The sequence below is a fragment of the Pan paniscus genome, chromosome 10 (genome assembly GCF_029289425.2).
Source record: "Pan paniscus chromosome 10, NHGRI_mPanPan1-v2.0_pri, whole genome shotgun sequence".
Classification (NCBI taxonomy): domain Eukaryota; kingdom Metazoa; phylum Chordata; class Mammalia; order Primates; family Hominidae; genus Pan; species Pan paniscus.
The window spans coordinates 114,862,774-114,875,946 of NC_073259.2; the positions used below are offsets into that span (position 1 = coordinate 114,862,774).

Here is a 13,173-nt window from a genome sequence, read left to right on the forward strand (position 1 = left end):
ATTCATATAGAAAGCATAGATAACCCTGATGGCTGCTTAGGGCTCCAGCCACATACATTCAGCTTCCTATTTGACATCTCTAGTTATCACAAACTTAATGTGACCTTACAGAATTTTCCCCCAAACCTGTTCTTTCCTCAGTCATCCCCTTCTCAATAAATGGTACTATGTTGGCTTAAGCCAGAAACTTCCCTCTCCCCCACAAATAGTAAGTCCTGTCAATTTTCCCTCTAAAATACATACCAAATCCGTTCGCTTGTCTCCCTCTCCACTGCTACCACTCTAGTTGAAACTATGTTTGTTCCAGTCCAACCCATTTTGATTCTGTATGGTACAGATTCTGTATGGTACATCAATGGGATACCATATTTCAAAGCTGTATTATATTTAGGTTAAAGCTAAGTTGTTTTAACAAGGGGACCTCAAGATAGAAGTGGTTTACAAAATATGAGTGTTTATTACCTTTTCAAGTAATAGTTCTGAGATAATCATTCAGGCAGTGAATGGCTCTGCTTTATGAATTTATTCAGGGGCCTGTTTCCTTTCAAGTCGTTAAGTCATGCTTCACCTTCTGAGCATTGTCTTAACCTAGGCTGGACTGCCACTTTCAGGTTTTAGGCTATAGAAGGGGAAAAGACAGTGGAGAAGTCATACCCACTGTCTTGAAGAGCCAGACCTGGAAATGGCATAGATCGTGTCTATACACTTTCATTCTACTGGCAAGAGCTCCATCATATAGCAGTGAAGAACAACTGGGGAATATGGTGTAGCTAGGTAGCCATGGGCCTTGCCACAGTTGTTACTGCATGAGAAAAGGACAGTGAGTTTTGGTGGACAACTATCAGTTTCCATCACAGTGTCTAACAATTAAACTGTTAGATGAGCCTATAGTCAGCCCTCTGTATCCATAGATTCAACCAACAGAATTAAAAAATATTTAGGGGAGGCTGGGCACTGTAGCTCATGCCTGTAATCCCAGCACTTTGGGAGGCCAAGGCTGGCAGATCACCTGAGGTCAGGAGTTCGAGACCAGCCTGGCCAACATGGTTAAACCCCATCTCTACTAAAATACAAAAATTAGTGGGGTGTGGTGGCACGTGTCTGTAATCCCAGCTACTCAGGAGGCTGGGGCAGGAGAATCGCTTGAACCTGGGAGGCGGAGGTTGCAGTGAGCTGAGATCGCACCACTGTACTCCAGCCTGGGCAACAGAGCGAGACTCTGTCTCAAAAAAAAAAAAAAAAATTAGGGGACAAAACCCCCCAAAACAATGATATAACAGTAAAAAATACAAATAAAAAATACAGTATAACAATTTACGTAGCATTTATGTTGTATTGGGTATTATAAGTAGTCTAGAGGTGATTTAAAGTATATGGGAGGTTGTGCAAAGGTTATATGCAAGTACTATACCACTTTATATTAGGGACTTGAGCATCTGTAGATTTCAGTATCTATGGAGGTCCTGGAACTAGCCTTCTGAGGACACTGAGGGACAACTGTATTTATGAAACTTTATATTATTTATTTATTACTCTGGTATCTCAGTTTTGCTACCTTGTATAGTTGAAGAAAACTTATAATAAAGGATAAGAAATGTGGTCTAGAACAGTGCTTCTCAAATTATTTGAGATGAAGGATCAAGGTCTTTTCTTGTTTGTTTTTCCCTAATTTGCAGTAGGCCAATACTTTTCTAAAATATAATAAAAATTAATCACTAAAAGAAATAATCATCAAATTACTATGAAAGTTTCTAAATGCATACTCTTTTTTTATGCCTGTCTCACCTTATGTACCTATCTCAACATGATCTAGCAACAAGGAGCTGGTGAATTGGCATTAATCAATAGACAATTCTTCTAAGTAGCACTTGCCTCAAAAGTGTTTTCTAATAACCTATTTTGGATTCCCAGAGTCTAGTAGATGAACTGTGGTATCAATCTTTTAAACAAAGACATTTTCTTTATGTATAAAATATAAAACTTTTAATTTTTTAATAGTTTTAGAAATCACCTCTTAAGATAGTATATAAATCTTGATAGATCGTTTGAATGCCCACATATGCTTCATAGCCTATTTTGTTTCATAGCTAAAGCCAAAGATGATCCTTGTTTTATTGATTCAGAGTGAAAAAAAAGCCTACTATTCTGGAGCTCAAAGAAGGTTGTCTTAGAGGGCATTTAGTTTTAACGCACGGTGTGGAGGGAAAAAAAGGCCTAATAAAGTGACATGCTCAAAATCACAATAAATCGGAGACAGCTATGGTATGATCATAATTTACAGTGGAAATTACATTGGAGTCAGATGATCCGGATTGAGTCCTGATCTTTTATTTCTTAGCCAAGTGGCTCCAGGCAATCATTTAACGTTTTAAGAATTGTGTGGTGGGGCCGGGCATGGTGGCTCAGGCCTGTAATCCCAGCACTTTGGGAGGCCGAGGTGGGAGGATCACCTGAGGTCAGGAGTTTGAGACCAGCCTGGCCAACATGGCGAGACCCCATCTCTACTGAAAATACAAAAATTAGCAGGCATGGTGGTGTGTGTCTGTAATCCCAGCTATTCAGGAGGCTGAGACAGGAGAATCACTTGAACTCCGAAGGTGGAGGTTGCAGTGAGCCGAGATTGTGCCACTGCACTTCAGCCTGGGAGACAGAGAAGACTCTGTCTCAAAAAAAAAAAAAAAAAAGAATTGTGCAGTAAGTGTTCAGTAAGCATTTCTTAGATTGAGAAACATAAAAGTTTTTTGTAAACTGTAAAGCACATAAGCAAAAAATATTACAGGTTACACATCCCAAATCCCCAAACCTGAAATCTCCAAAATTCGAAACAAAAAAAAAATGTATGGATACGTAATAATTCTACATATTTATGGGGTACATGTGATACTTTGACACAAGTGTACACAATGTATAATGATCAAATCAGGGTAATTGGGGTATCCATCCTCTCAAACTTTTAAAATTTCTTTGTGTTAGGAACATTCCAATTCTGTTCTTCTAGTTCTTTTGAAATATACAATAAATTATTGGTAACTGTAATTGACCTATTGGGCTACTGAACACTAGATCTTATTCCTTCTAATGGTATTTTTGTACCCATTAACCAACCCCTCCATATCCACCTCAAAGCCACTTCTACTACCACTTCTTAGGAAGAAATAAAACATATTTATTATTTATTATTTATTTCTTAGGAAAAAATAAAACATAATAATAGTCACCATTAAAGAGTGCTTATTATTGTCCCAGCGTCTATTTTATAACATCCCTGTGAGATATGGATGTTATTTCCTTTTTTTTTTTTGATCCTCCCACCTCAGCCTCCCAAAGTGCTAGGATTATAGGCATGAGTGACCATGCCCAGCCTCCCATTTTTTAAAAATGGGAAACTGAGGTAAAGAAGTGTCTAAATCATACATCTGGTAAAAAAAAAAAAAAAAGAAAAGAAAAGAAAAGAAAGTCACACAGTGGCAAACCCAGGTATTAAACTCCGGTCTTTGATTTAAAAGCCACTACAATACGTTTTCTTCGTAAAAAAGATGTCCCTTCCGCCTTCAGAGAGCTTTCAGTAGTTGAGGCAAACTCATAAAAAGAAAACTGACAGGACGGATGTGCTAAGCACCAAATGATTGCTACAGATTTGTGGTTTAGGTATCCCTTAGAAAAGAAGAATGTTGAGGGCTGAAGTGGTTAGGGAAAATTTTATGTTGAAAGTGGGTTTTAAGCTTAGCCTTCGAGAATTGCTAAAACTTAAATAGAAAAGGAAAAGGACTGATGTGTAGAGGGAGGCTGTAAAAAAGCAAAGAAGCTCAATATGAGATAATTTGGAAAGAAATATAGCTAAAGAGGAAAATTTGATAAGAATAGTATGAAAGAAGACTCAGAGCAGGTTAGCAGATCTTAAGTGCCAAACTGAGGACTTTGACATTTTACCTTATAATAATGTATAACAGATAACCTGTACTGAACATTTATCACTTGCCAGGCACTGCCCTATGTGTTTGTACATGCACGATCTCATTTAATTCTTGCAGTAAATGAGGTCCAGAGACAAGTAACTTGCCAAGGCCACAGTTGTTCAGAAGAAGAGCCAAGATTTGCATACAAACAATTTAAATTCAGAACTTCTACTCTTAATTACCACACTGATTTGGTTTTAGAGTCTATGGTGGGTTGAACAAATTTCAAGCCCAGGATCACTGACCTTAAACAAGTAATATGCCTCACACCTTTGGCAGTTTTTAACATTTTAGTTAAGAAACGTAATGTGGCAATAGAAACTGACATCTCATTCCTGTCCCTGCCACCCTTACACATCTTTAGCACATGGCAGTGAAGGAAAAGTCAAGGTAATGTGCTAATGGTTTTCAAGTCTGCCTGCTTTTCTGTGTTCGTCTGGTCAGGTATTCTCAGTTAACCCTCGACCCTAACGTCCAAATTATGTCACTCTGTTGTTAATCATAGTTCAGTGATTCTCACGTTGTGGATTCTGGACCAGCAGTAGCATCAACTAGGAATTTGTTAAAAGTCCCATTTCTGGACCCTCATCCCAGACCTACTTAGTCAGAAACTCTAGGGATGAGGTGCAACAGTCTGTTTTTTAAAAGTCCTTTAGGTGATTATGATGCATGATGAAGTTTGAGAACCACCTTTAGAGTCCACTCTAGGATTTCAGTTTGGGAGCAAACTACTAAAAAGTTTTTGGCAATCCTTGATGGGTAGATGTAGTGGCGGGGCACACCATGCTGAAGGAACAGTGGAGGAAAGACTCAGGACGTATCATGGTCAGGGTCTGGGGGTCAATTTGGAACACCTGAAGAAGAAACTGTGTGTGTTTGCATTGTGTGTATCAGACAACAGTAGGAAAGGGGAAATTGGGCCCATTTCAGCAGCATTCTGTGGGCAGCAGGAAGGTATGAAAGGTGTTTGAGGAGAGCAGAGCATGTTTTAGGAAGAGTAAAATCAACTTAAATAGTTATAGCACAGAAAAGTACTGACAGGGCAAAATAAAGGGGAAATACAAGAGCACCTTTGAAACATGGAAGCAGTACACAAACTCAACAGATAGAAGAGCTACAAAGAACGCTGCCTTTTCAACCACTTTTATTTGTTTCTGATAATATTCTTTAAATAGAAATCATTGTATTGAGTAAAAAGCATTAAATATGTCGATTAAACATCACTTTTATTTTTTACGTGTTTTTGGTTCTAAAAATTGTAATTTAAAAAGAGTCGTTGTCCAAAAAGTGGTATTAATTTTCAAGAGATATGGCAAAAAGCTGTGCAACAGTCACCGTGTGAGGTAGGTCTGTAGTGATAAATGGTATGTTCAAGAACAACTATGATTAAAAACTGTGCAAAAAAATCTTGTCTTTGCTTGCTGGATGATCTTCTACAAGCTTTTAGATGAAGCAGTTTTTAACTATAAATTTTGTAGGCACCTTTAATCTCTTTCATGTCCCAGAGTTTCTCAGTCCATTTGGTTTATGTATAGCCCTGGCTATTCCAATTTGTCTTCAGGCTCTGCTCTTTTTCTTTCTTGAGTCTGAAGTTATTAGGAAGAAAGGTACCATATTGCCTATAGTTTTTTTTTTTTTTTAATTTTATTGTCGCTGTTGTTTTTGGTTTAGAATGGAAGAAAGATATTTGTGTGCTTTTAGATATGCAGAACTCCAAGTTCACATATATAATATTTTATAATACCTTATTACATGTTTCTCAACTTAAGGAGGATGGTAGATATTTCCTTCTTGAATAAAATTGTGTGGAAACAAAGGTGATCTGACTCCACCCCCAGGAATATACCACATGTGAAGCAGTATGTAGAATGTATTTTTTTGTCTTGAATATGAAAGATCTAAATATGGAGAAAATTTTCCCTGTTCTGTATACTTTTAATTAATGGGCACATTATACTTTCCACTATCCCCAAACTACATTCAAAAAAAGTGCTTAACAATGATAGTAAAATATTAAGAGAAAGTCCTTTCTAAATATCAGGTATGGCAGGGATAGAATTGACAATGTTATGAAAATTTTTTTTGGCTTATCAGATAAAGTTCTTTTCCACATCTATTTAGAGAACGCAATACAGTCATCCCTCTGTATCGTGTAGTCTGCATCTATGAATTTAATCAATTGTAGGTTGAAAATACTCAAGGAAAAAAAGGATAGTTGTGTAGAACATGTACAAACTTTTCTGTCATTATTCCTTAAATAATACAACGATTTACATAGCATTTACATTGTATTAGATATTATAAATAATCTAGTGATGACTTCAAGTATACAGTAAGAAGTGCATAGGTTATATGCAAATACTATGCCTTTTTTTTTTTTTTTTGAGACAGAGTCTCGCTCTGTTGCCAGCCTGGAGTGCAGTGGCACGATCTTGGCTCACTGCAACCTCCGACTCCCTGGTTCAAGTGATTCTCCTGCCTCAGCCTCCCGAGTAGCTGAGATTACAGGCACGTGCCACCATGCCCAGCTAATTTTTTGTATTTTTAGTAGAGACGGGGTTCCACCACGTTAGCCAGGATGGTCTTGATCTCCTGACCTCATGATCCGCCTTCCTCAGCCTCTTGAAGTGCTGGGATTACAGGCGTGAGCCACTGCGTCCAGCCTTCTATACCATTTTATATAAGAGACTTGAGTATCTGTGGATTTTATTATCTGCAGAGGGTTCTGGAATCAATCCCACACAGATACCAAGGGATGACTACATTTAAAATAGGCATTTTTGTAGCTGATGACTATGTGCACATAGCCTAGGTTTCCTGACAAGATCACAATGGGACCCACAGGCAGCCTCTTTTTATTGAAGAATTAAGTCTGATGATAGATTAATAGAAATTTTGTAAAATCTTATATTGGTAATAGTAGTTGTTGTTTTTATAAGATGTAAGGGAGTACAGAAATGTTCGGTGATAGAGTAGTTATACCTGCTTGCCTCACATATAAGGGTAAGCTTGAGAGACCCAGACCTGCAGTTTGTAGAGAAGAAAGCTGACATTGAATTTTGAGGGAGTGGTCAGTGATCCTTAAATTTGGCAATGGTATAAAAAAATCCTTTTTAGGAAATATAAGATATTTGGGTTCATTCTAGAATTGTTTTTGAGATATTGATAGCAAGGTTTGGAACCAGAACTACTACATATATTTGTACAGTCTGTGCCCTACAGCAAGATAACAAAAGAAAGCTAAAATTCTGTCCACAGTCTGAGCTTTCCAAGCTATGTGTGCTTTTTAATAATTTGCCCACCCAGTGGGAACTTTTTTCTGTAGTTTGTATACCAGGAGGGGTCACCTTTTTGCAATTGGCTCAAGGCATAATAGATGCTAATTCAACTCTATTTGGAACCTAACACTTGAATAATTTTTTATCAGTTTGTCAGCAAAAGTTCTTCTCTGGGGTTGTTTGATGATTAAATATTATTAGATCTTAGCTAAAGGGGGTTCAAGGGTTTCTGAAACATGGGACTGCTGCTAAAGAACTATAAATTCAGAAGCAATAGCACGACTAAAACTCAGCAGAAATGCATACTTCTTTAAGTCTTTTTGCAAGAGCCTGTACTCTGGACAAATATGAACCAATTCTTGAGACGTTAATCTTTATTTCTGGGAAGGGAACAGCTATGATTCACACTGATTGTCTTCCATCCTGATGGTGACCTTATATTTCAGTTTCTAACATTCCGTGATTTAAAAAATAATAAAAACCTTTTCTCTCTGGATTTTTAACTGTTGTTAAATACATTGGCAGAGAAACATTCTGTGTTAAGTCATTTGAGCCAAATAATGATTTTTGCATACTCGTTCTTGTTTTTCAGAAACTCTGTGAAGGCATATTTAAAGTCCTTATAAAGGACATCCCAACAACATGTCAAGTGTCCTGCCTGGAAGTACTCCGCATTCTCTCCAGAGACAAAAAGGTTTTAGTTCCTGTAACAACTAAGGAAAATATGCAGATACTGCTGCGACTAGCCAAGCTAAATGAGTTAGATGATTCTTTGGAGAAAGTATCAGAGTTCCCAGTTATTGTGGAGTCATTAAAATGTCTGTGTAATATAGTGTTCAACAGTCAGATGGCACAGCAGCTCAGCCTGGAACTTAATCTTGCTGCAAAGCTCTGTAACCTCCTGAGAAAGTGCAAGGACCGGAAATTTATCAATGACATTAAGTGCTTTGACTTGCGCTTGCTCTTCCTTCTGTCACTTTTGCACACCGACATCAGGTCACAATTGCGCTATGAGCTCCAGGGTCTACCGCTGCTAACGCAGATCTTGGAAAGTGCCTTTAGCATCAAGTGGACCGATGAGTATGAATCGGCCATAGACCATAATGGACCTCCTCTCTCACCTCAGGAGACAGACTGTGCCATTGAGGCCCTCAAAGCTCTCTTCAATGTGACGGTAGACAGTTGGAAGGTGCATAAAGAGGTAAGGTAGAGAAGGCTATTTTTGTCTACCTGGAATTTAATTGGTCTGGGACATCCCTAGAGTTTCCTGCAAGAGAAGAATACAAGTTGGGAAATGGAAAAAGTTCCCACTTCTCCCATTAAGCAATTGTATTACCCAGGATATACTTCTTAACCATTGTAAGTCTTATTCTTTCCATTTGTGTGATAACACCTATCAGAATAGGTGTAAAAATGGACTACTATTTTGTAAGATGCCAATATAGTTTTCTGAGTTGCATTATTCTCTCTTTTTAAGAGTGCCTCTTTCAGGAATAAGGTTTAAATTATAAGATTTGAGGGGAAACAAAACAATGTGGTTGATAAAGCTATAGGCATTTTCAGTGGCTGCCATCTTAAAGAAAAGTTAAGACAGATCAAGCCAATTGAAGTTGATCGATCAGAATTGGTGTCTGCTCAGGAGAGTAGAAGATGCTCTGTGTATGCCTATCGTCCCAGTCTCTGGGAGGTTTCTCTGTAGTGTTAGATAACTGTCAGCGGCATAGGACCACAACTAGATATCTGTGCTCATATATAAGTTCTAGAAAACAAGCTGATTATACCAGAGTGTGGGAAAGCTTATTTTAAACCACTTGACTTATTTCTAAACAAAGATCTTTCTTCACTGTGGCTTGGACCCTTCAGCAACCCAAAGTGAGGCAGATTTGATAGTTTACATTTGAGTACCCACAAGAACAATATGCTAAATAGGAAACTTAGTTTAAGGAAGTCAACAAATTAAGTGAAGTAGACATAAGCTTTTTTCCCTCCTTCTAGAAGCATAACATGTCACATTTATTCTCTTTTTAGCTTTAAATAACTGTTGAAATTCACCCCCTTCTGTAAAAAGAAAGAGATTTTGGTTCCAGAGCAAATTGTCTTTTTTGACAATTGACTTTAAGATTTAGGCTAACATTTGAAACACTTCTCACCCATGAGTAAAGATCTGTTTTTGCCAGCAGCCTACTTTAAAGGGATTATCTCAGTGCATTGTTATAGGGGGAATATGCAGACATCTGAGTTTTAAAGCGCAAATAGATCTGTATTTTGAAACTAAATATTTGAATATCAGCTCTAACAGCTGTTCTAGATGACTGTAGTATGGTCAGTTTTTCCTGGGACTTGGCAAGAAAAGATGTGGAAAGCCCACATGCTCCATTTATGCATTGAAACCAAATATTTGGAAGTATTTAAAATGTTATGTTTCTATGCTTATTTGGTACCTTCTATGGTTATTTTTCTTACGCTGTTTGTTTTGGGGTTTTTAAGTTCTCCATTTGAGACCTTAAATTCCAGAGACTGTTGGTTTGCCATTGTTAGAGCCCCCTGTTATTTAAATTATACCCAAAATAGTAGCTCACACTGTTCAGATTCCTGACAAAAAAGGGTTTAAAATTCAGTGGCTACACATCAGTATATGTATGAGATGGATGATAGGTAATAAATATCAGTATATTGAGATTATCCCTTATTAGTATACTTCAGTTATAAGTAATATCGGAGCTAGAAGAAGCTTTAGAAAATGTTGAAGTAGCAAATACTCATTCTGTGTTATAGAATATTTATTCTTCAAAAGATACATGAAAAGGATCAGTAATCCTGGAGCAGGTATCTCTGACCTAGTACCTGTTGTGAGTCAGTTGATATAGCCATTATAAAATATGCACATTTAATGTGACTCTGGGCTATTATTGAAGTGCTCAGAAATTTAAATACTATTGAAAATAAGAGTCTTGCCAACCCAGTTAGATAAGAATGTCTTCATGAGTTTCCAAAGTCAACTTTTAGCAAACATTTAGTCATTCATTCATCCAATCAGTCTGTCAGTCAGTGAATATTTATGGTCAATTGCTAGACATAATGCCCTGCATTATGTAATATTTTGGCAAATAATAGGCATTGTCTTTGCCTTCATGAAACTTCAGTTTTTTTAGGTGAGATAGGTAATAAATCAGTAAACAAATATATAATTCAAATTCCGTTAGGTGCTAGGAGAGAAAGAGCGCACTGATTGAGAATACTTAGTAAGAGAAATTTTCTGAAGGTCTCTCCTGAGATCTGAAAACAGAACGATTCAGCCATTTGAAAAACCGGGGGATAAAAAATTGGGGGATGAACATTTTGTGGAAGTTAAACAGTGTATGAAAGACAGAGACCAAAACATAGAGTACTTTCTAGTGAGGGACCCACAACATAGCATAAAGAAAATCTCTCGGCCAGGCGCGGTGGCTCACGCCTGTAATCCCAGCACTTTGGGAGGCCGAGGCGGGGCGATCACGAGGTCAGGAGATCAAGACCATCCTGGCTAACATGGTGAAACCCCGTCTCTACTAAAAAAAAAAAATACAAAAAATTAGCTGGGCGTGGTCGCGGGCGCCTGTAGTCCCAGCTATTCGGGAGGCTGAGGCAGGAGAATGGCATGAACCCGGGAGGCGGAGCTTGCAGTAAGCGGAGATCGCGCCACTGCACTCCAGCCTGGGAGACAGAGCGAAACACTGTTTCAAAAAAAAAAAAAAAAAATCTCTCACCAGAGTGCAAAGAAACTTGCTACTAAGAGCCCATTTACCTGGATTTTAATATCTGCTTGATTGTCCGACAAAAGACACAAAAGACAATTTACTTCAATTGGGCAAGCCCATAAAGAATTGCCAGAATTTTAAAACAGTGACTGAAATAAAAGGATATGGAAAACTTATTGTACAGAAGAATCCAACTTTTAAAATAAACATTTTTTTCCTTTTTATGAAAATAATATATGCTCATTGTATAATATCAAGGAAAAAGGCATATAAGCAATAAGAAAATACAAATTACCTGTAAACTCACCACTCAAAAGATAAACACTTTTTTTTCTTTTTTTTTTTTTTTTTTTTGAGAGAGTCTTGCTCTGTCGCCCAGGCTGGAATGCAGTGGCGCAATCTTAGCTCACTGCAACCTCTGGCTCCCGGGTTCAAGCAATTCTCCTGCCTCAGCCTCTGGAGTAGCTGGGATTACAGGCGTGCGCCACCATGCCTGGCTAATTTTGTATTTTTGGTAGAGACGGGGTTTTACCATGTTGGCCAGGCTGGTCTTGAACTCCTGACCTCATGATCCACCCGCCTCGGCCTCCCAAAGTGCTAGGATTACAGGCATGAGCCACCACGCCCGGCCTCTCTTTTTAAACTAAAGAACAGGGTCTTGTCTGTTGCCTAGGCTGGAATGCAGTGGTGTGATCATAGCTCACTGCAGCTTCGAACTCCTGGGCTCAAGCTGTCCTCCTGAGTAGCTGGGACTACGAGTGCAGGCCACCACACTTGGCTAATTGTTTTTTATTCTTTTAAGACGTGGGTCTTGCTATGTTGTTCAGGCTGGTCTTGAACTTGTAGCCTCAAGCAGTCTTCCTACCTCAGCCTCCCAAGTAGTTGAGATTACAGATGTAAGCTACTGCACCAAGCACTATTTGCCTTTTGGTGTGTATCTTTCTTTTTTTTTGAGATGGAGTTTCCCTCTTGTTGCCCAGGCTGGAGTGCAATGGCGCAATCTTGGCTCACAGCAACCTCTGCCGCCCGGGTTCAAGTGATTTTCCTGCCTCATCCTCCAGAGTAGCTGAGATTACAGGCATGTGCCACCACCCATGGCTTATTTTATATTTTTAGTAGAGACGGGGTGTCTCCATGTTGGTCAGGCTGGTCTCGAACTCCCGACCTCAGTGATCCGCCCGCCTTGGCCCCCCAAAGTGCTGGGATTACAAGTGTCAGCCACTGCGCCCAGCTGGAGTATATCTTTTTAACTATTCTTCATTGTATAATATATAAACGAATATATATATACATTTTTACAAAAATGCAGTCATTTAATAATCTTAGTCTTTTTTCTTCACAATAAAAATTCATAAAGAGTAGGTTTTCAACATGTGTTTCTTTAAGCCACAAGGTTCCTAGCAGTGGCCTCTGGGAGTAATTGGACAGTGCTCCAAGTTCCTCCCTCTCACTTTAAATAAAGAGCACCAATTGTTCTTGCTATTGCTATTGCTTTTCTTTAAATATAGGTTGTAATTAAGATTTAACTTGGGGGATAAAAAGGGTTCTTCAACCCAAAAGAAATTTTTGATGACCACCTTCTAACTTCTTGTGAAATAATACATACTTATAAGTATAAAGAGACCTATGAAAATAAAGAATATGGCTGGGTGCAGTGGTGGCTCACGCCTGTAATGCTAGCACTTTGGGAGGCTGAGGCAGGAGCATGGCTTGAGCCCAGGAGTTTGAGACCAGCCTGGGCAACATAGTGAGACCTGATCTCTACAAAAAATAAAAAAAGATAAAAATTACCCAGGTATTGTGGCATGTGCCTGTAGTCCTAGCTACTTGGGAGGCTGAGGTGGGAGGATCACTTGAGCCCAGAAGGTTAAGGCTGCATTACCGCATTCCCGCCTGGGTAACAGCGTCTCAGGAAAAAAAAAAAAAGAGGAGGAGGAATACTCATAAGTATTTAATATATAAGTATATATAAAATATATAAAATACTTATATATTTTATACTTAGAGTATTCCTTCATAAGGAAAGATGTATCAACCTTTAACAAATCTCCCTTTTGAAGACACTTAGATTGTTTGCAGTTGCTTGCTGTTTTAAATTCTAATGATTTTTCTTATAAAGTCTTTCTAGGTACATTCCTGAAATTGGTGGGCCAGCGGGTTTCAAAGTTTCAGGTGTTTTTATATATGTTGCCAAATTTACCT

The 13,173-nt window shown here is 38.4% G+C and overlaps 1 protein-coding gene across 9 annotated transcripts in view; it reads left to right on the forward strand.

The window, feature by feature from the left end:
- RIC8B (RIC8 guanine nucleotide exchange factor B) overlaps positions 1-13,173 on the forward strand; it is a 117,568-nt gene that overhangs the window by 37,186 nt on the left and 67,209 nt on the right. For all 9 annotated transcript variants that reach the window (XR_008620483.2, XM_014347331.5, XM_055096078.2 and 6 more), the window contains one exon: positions 7,827-8,435. Coding sequence is in view for 8 of the 9 variants with exons in the window: in XM_014347331.5 (XP_014202817.1) it covers positions 7,827-8,435 (609 nt within the window). In the remaining variant the exon portion in view is untranslated. The remainder of the gene's footprint in view (positions 1-7,826; positions 8,436-13,173) is intronic.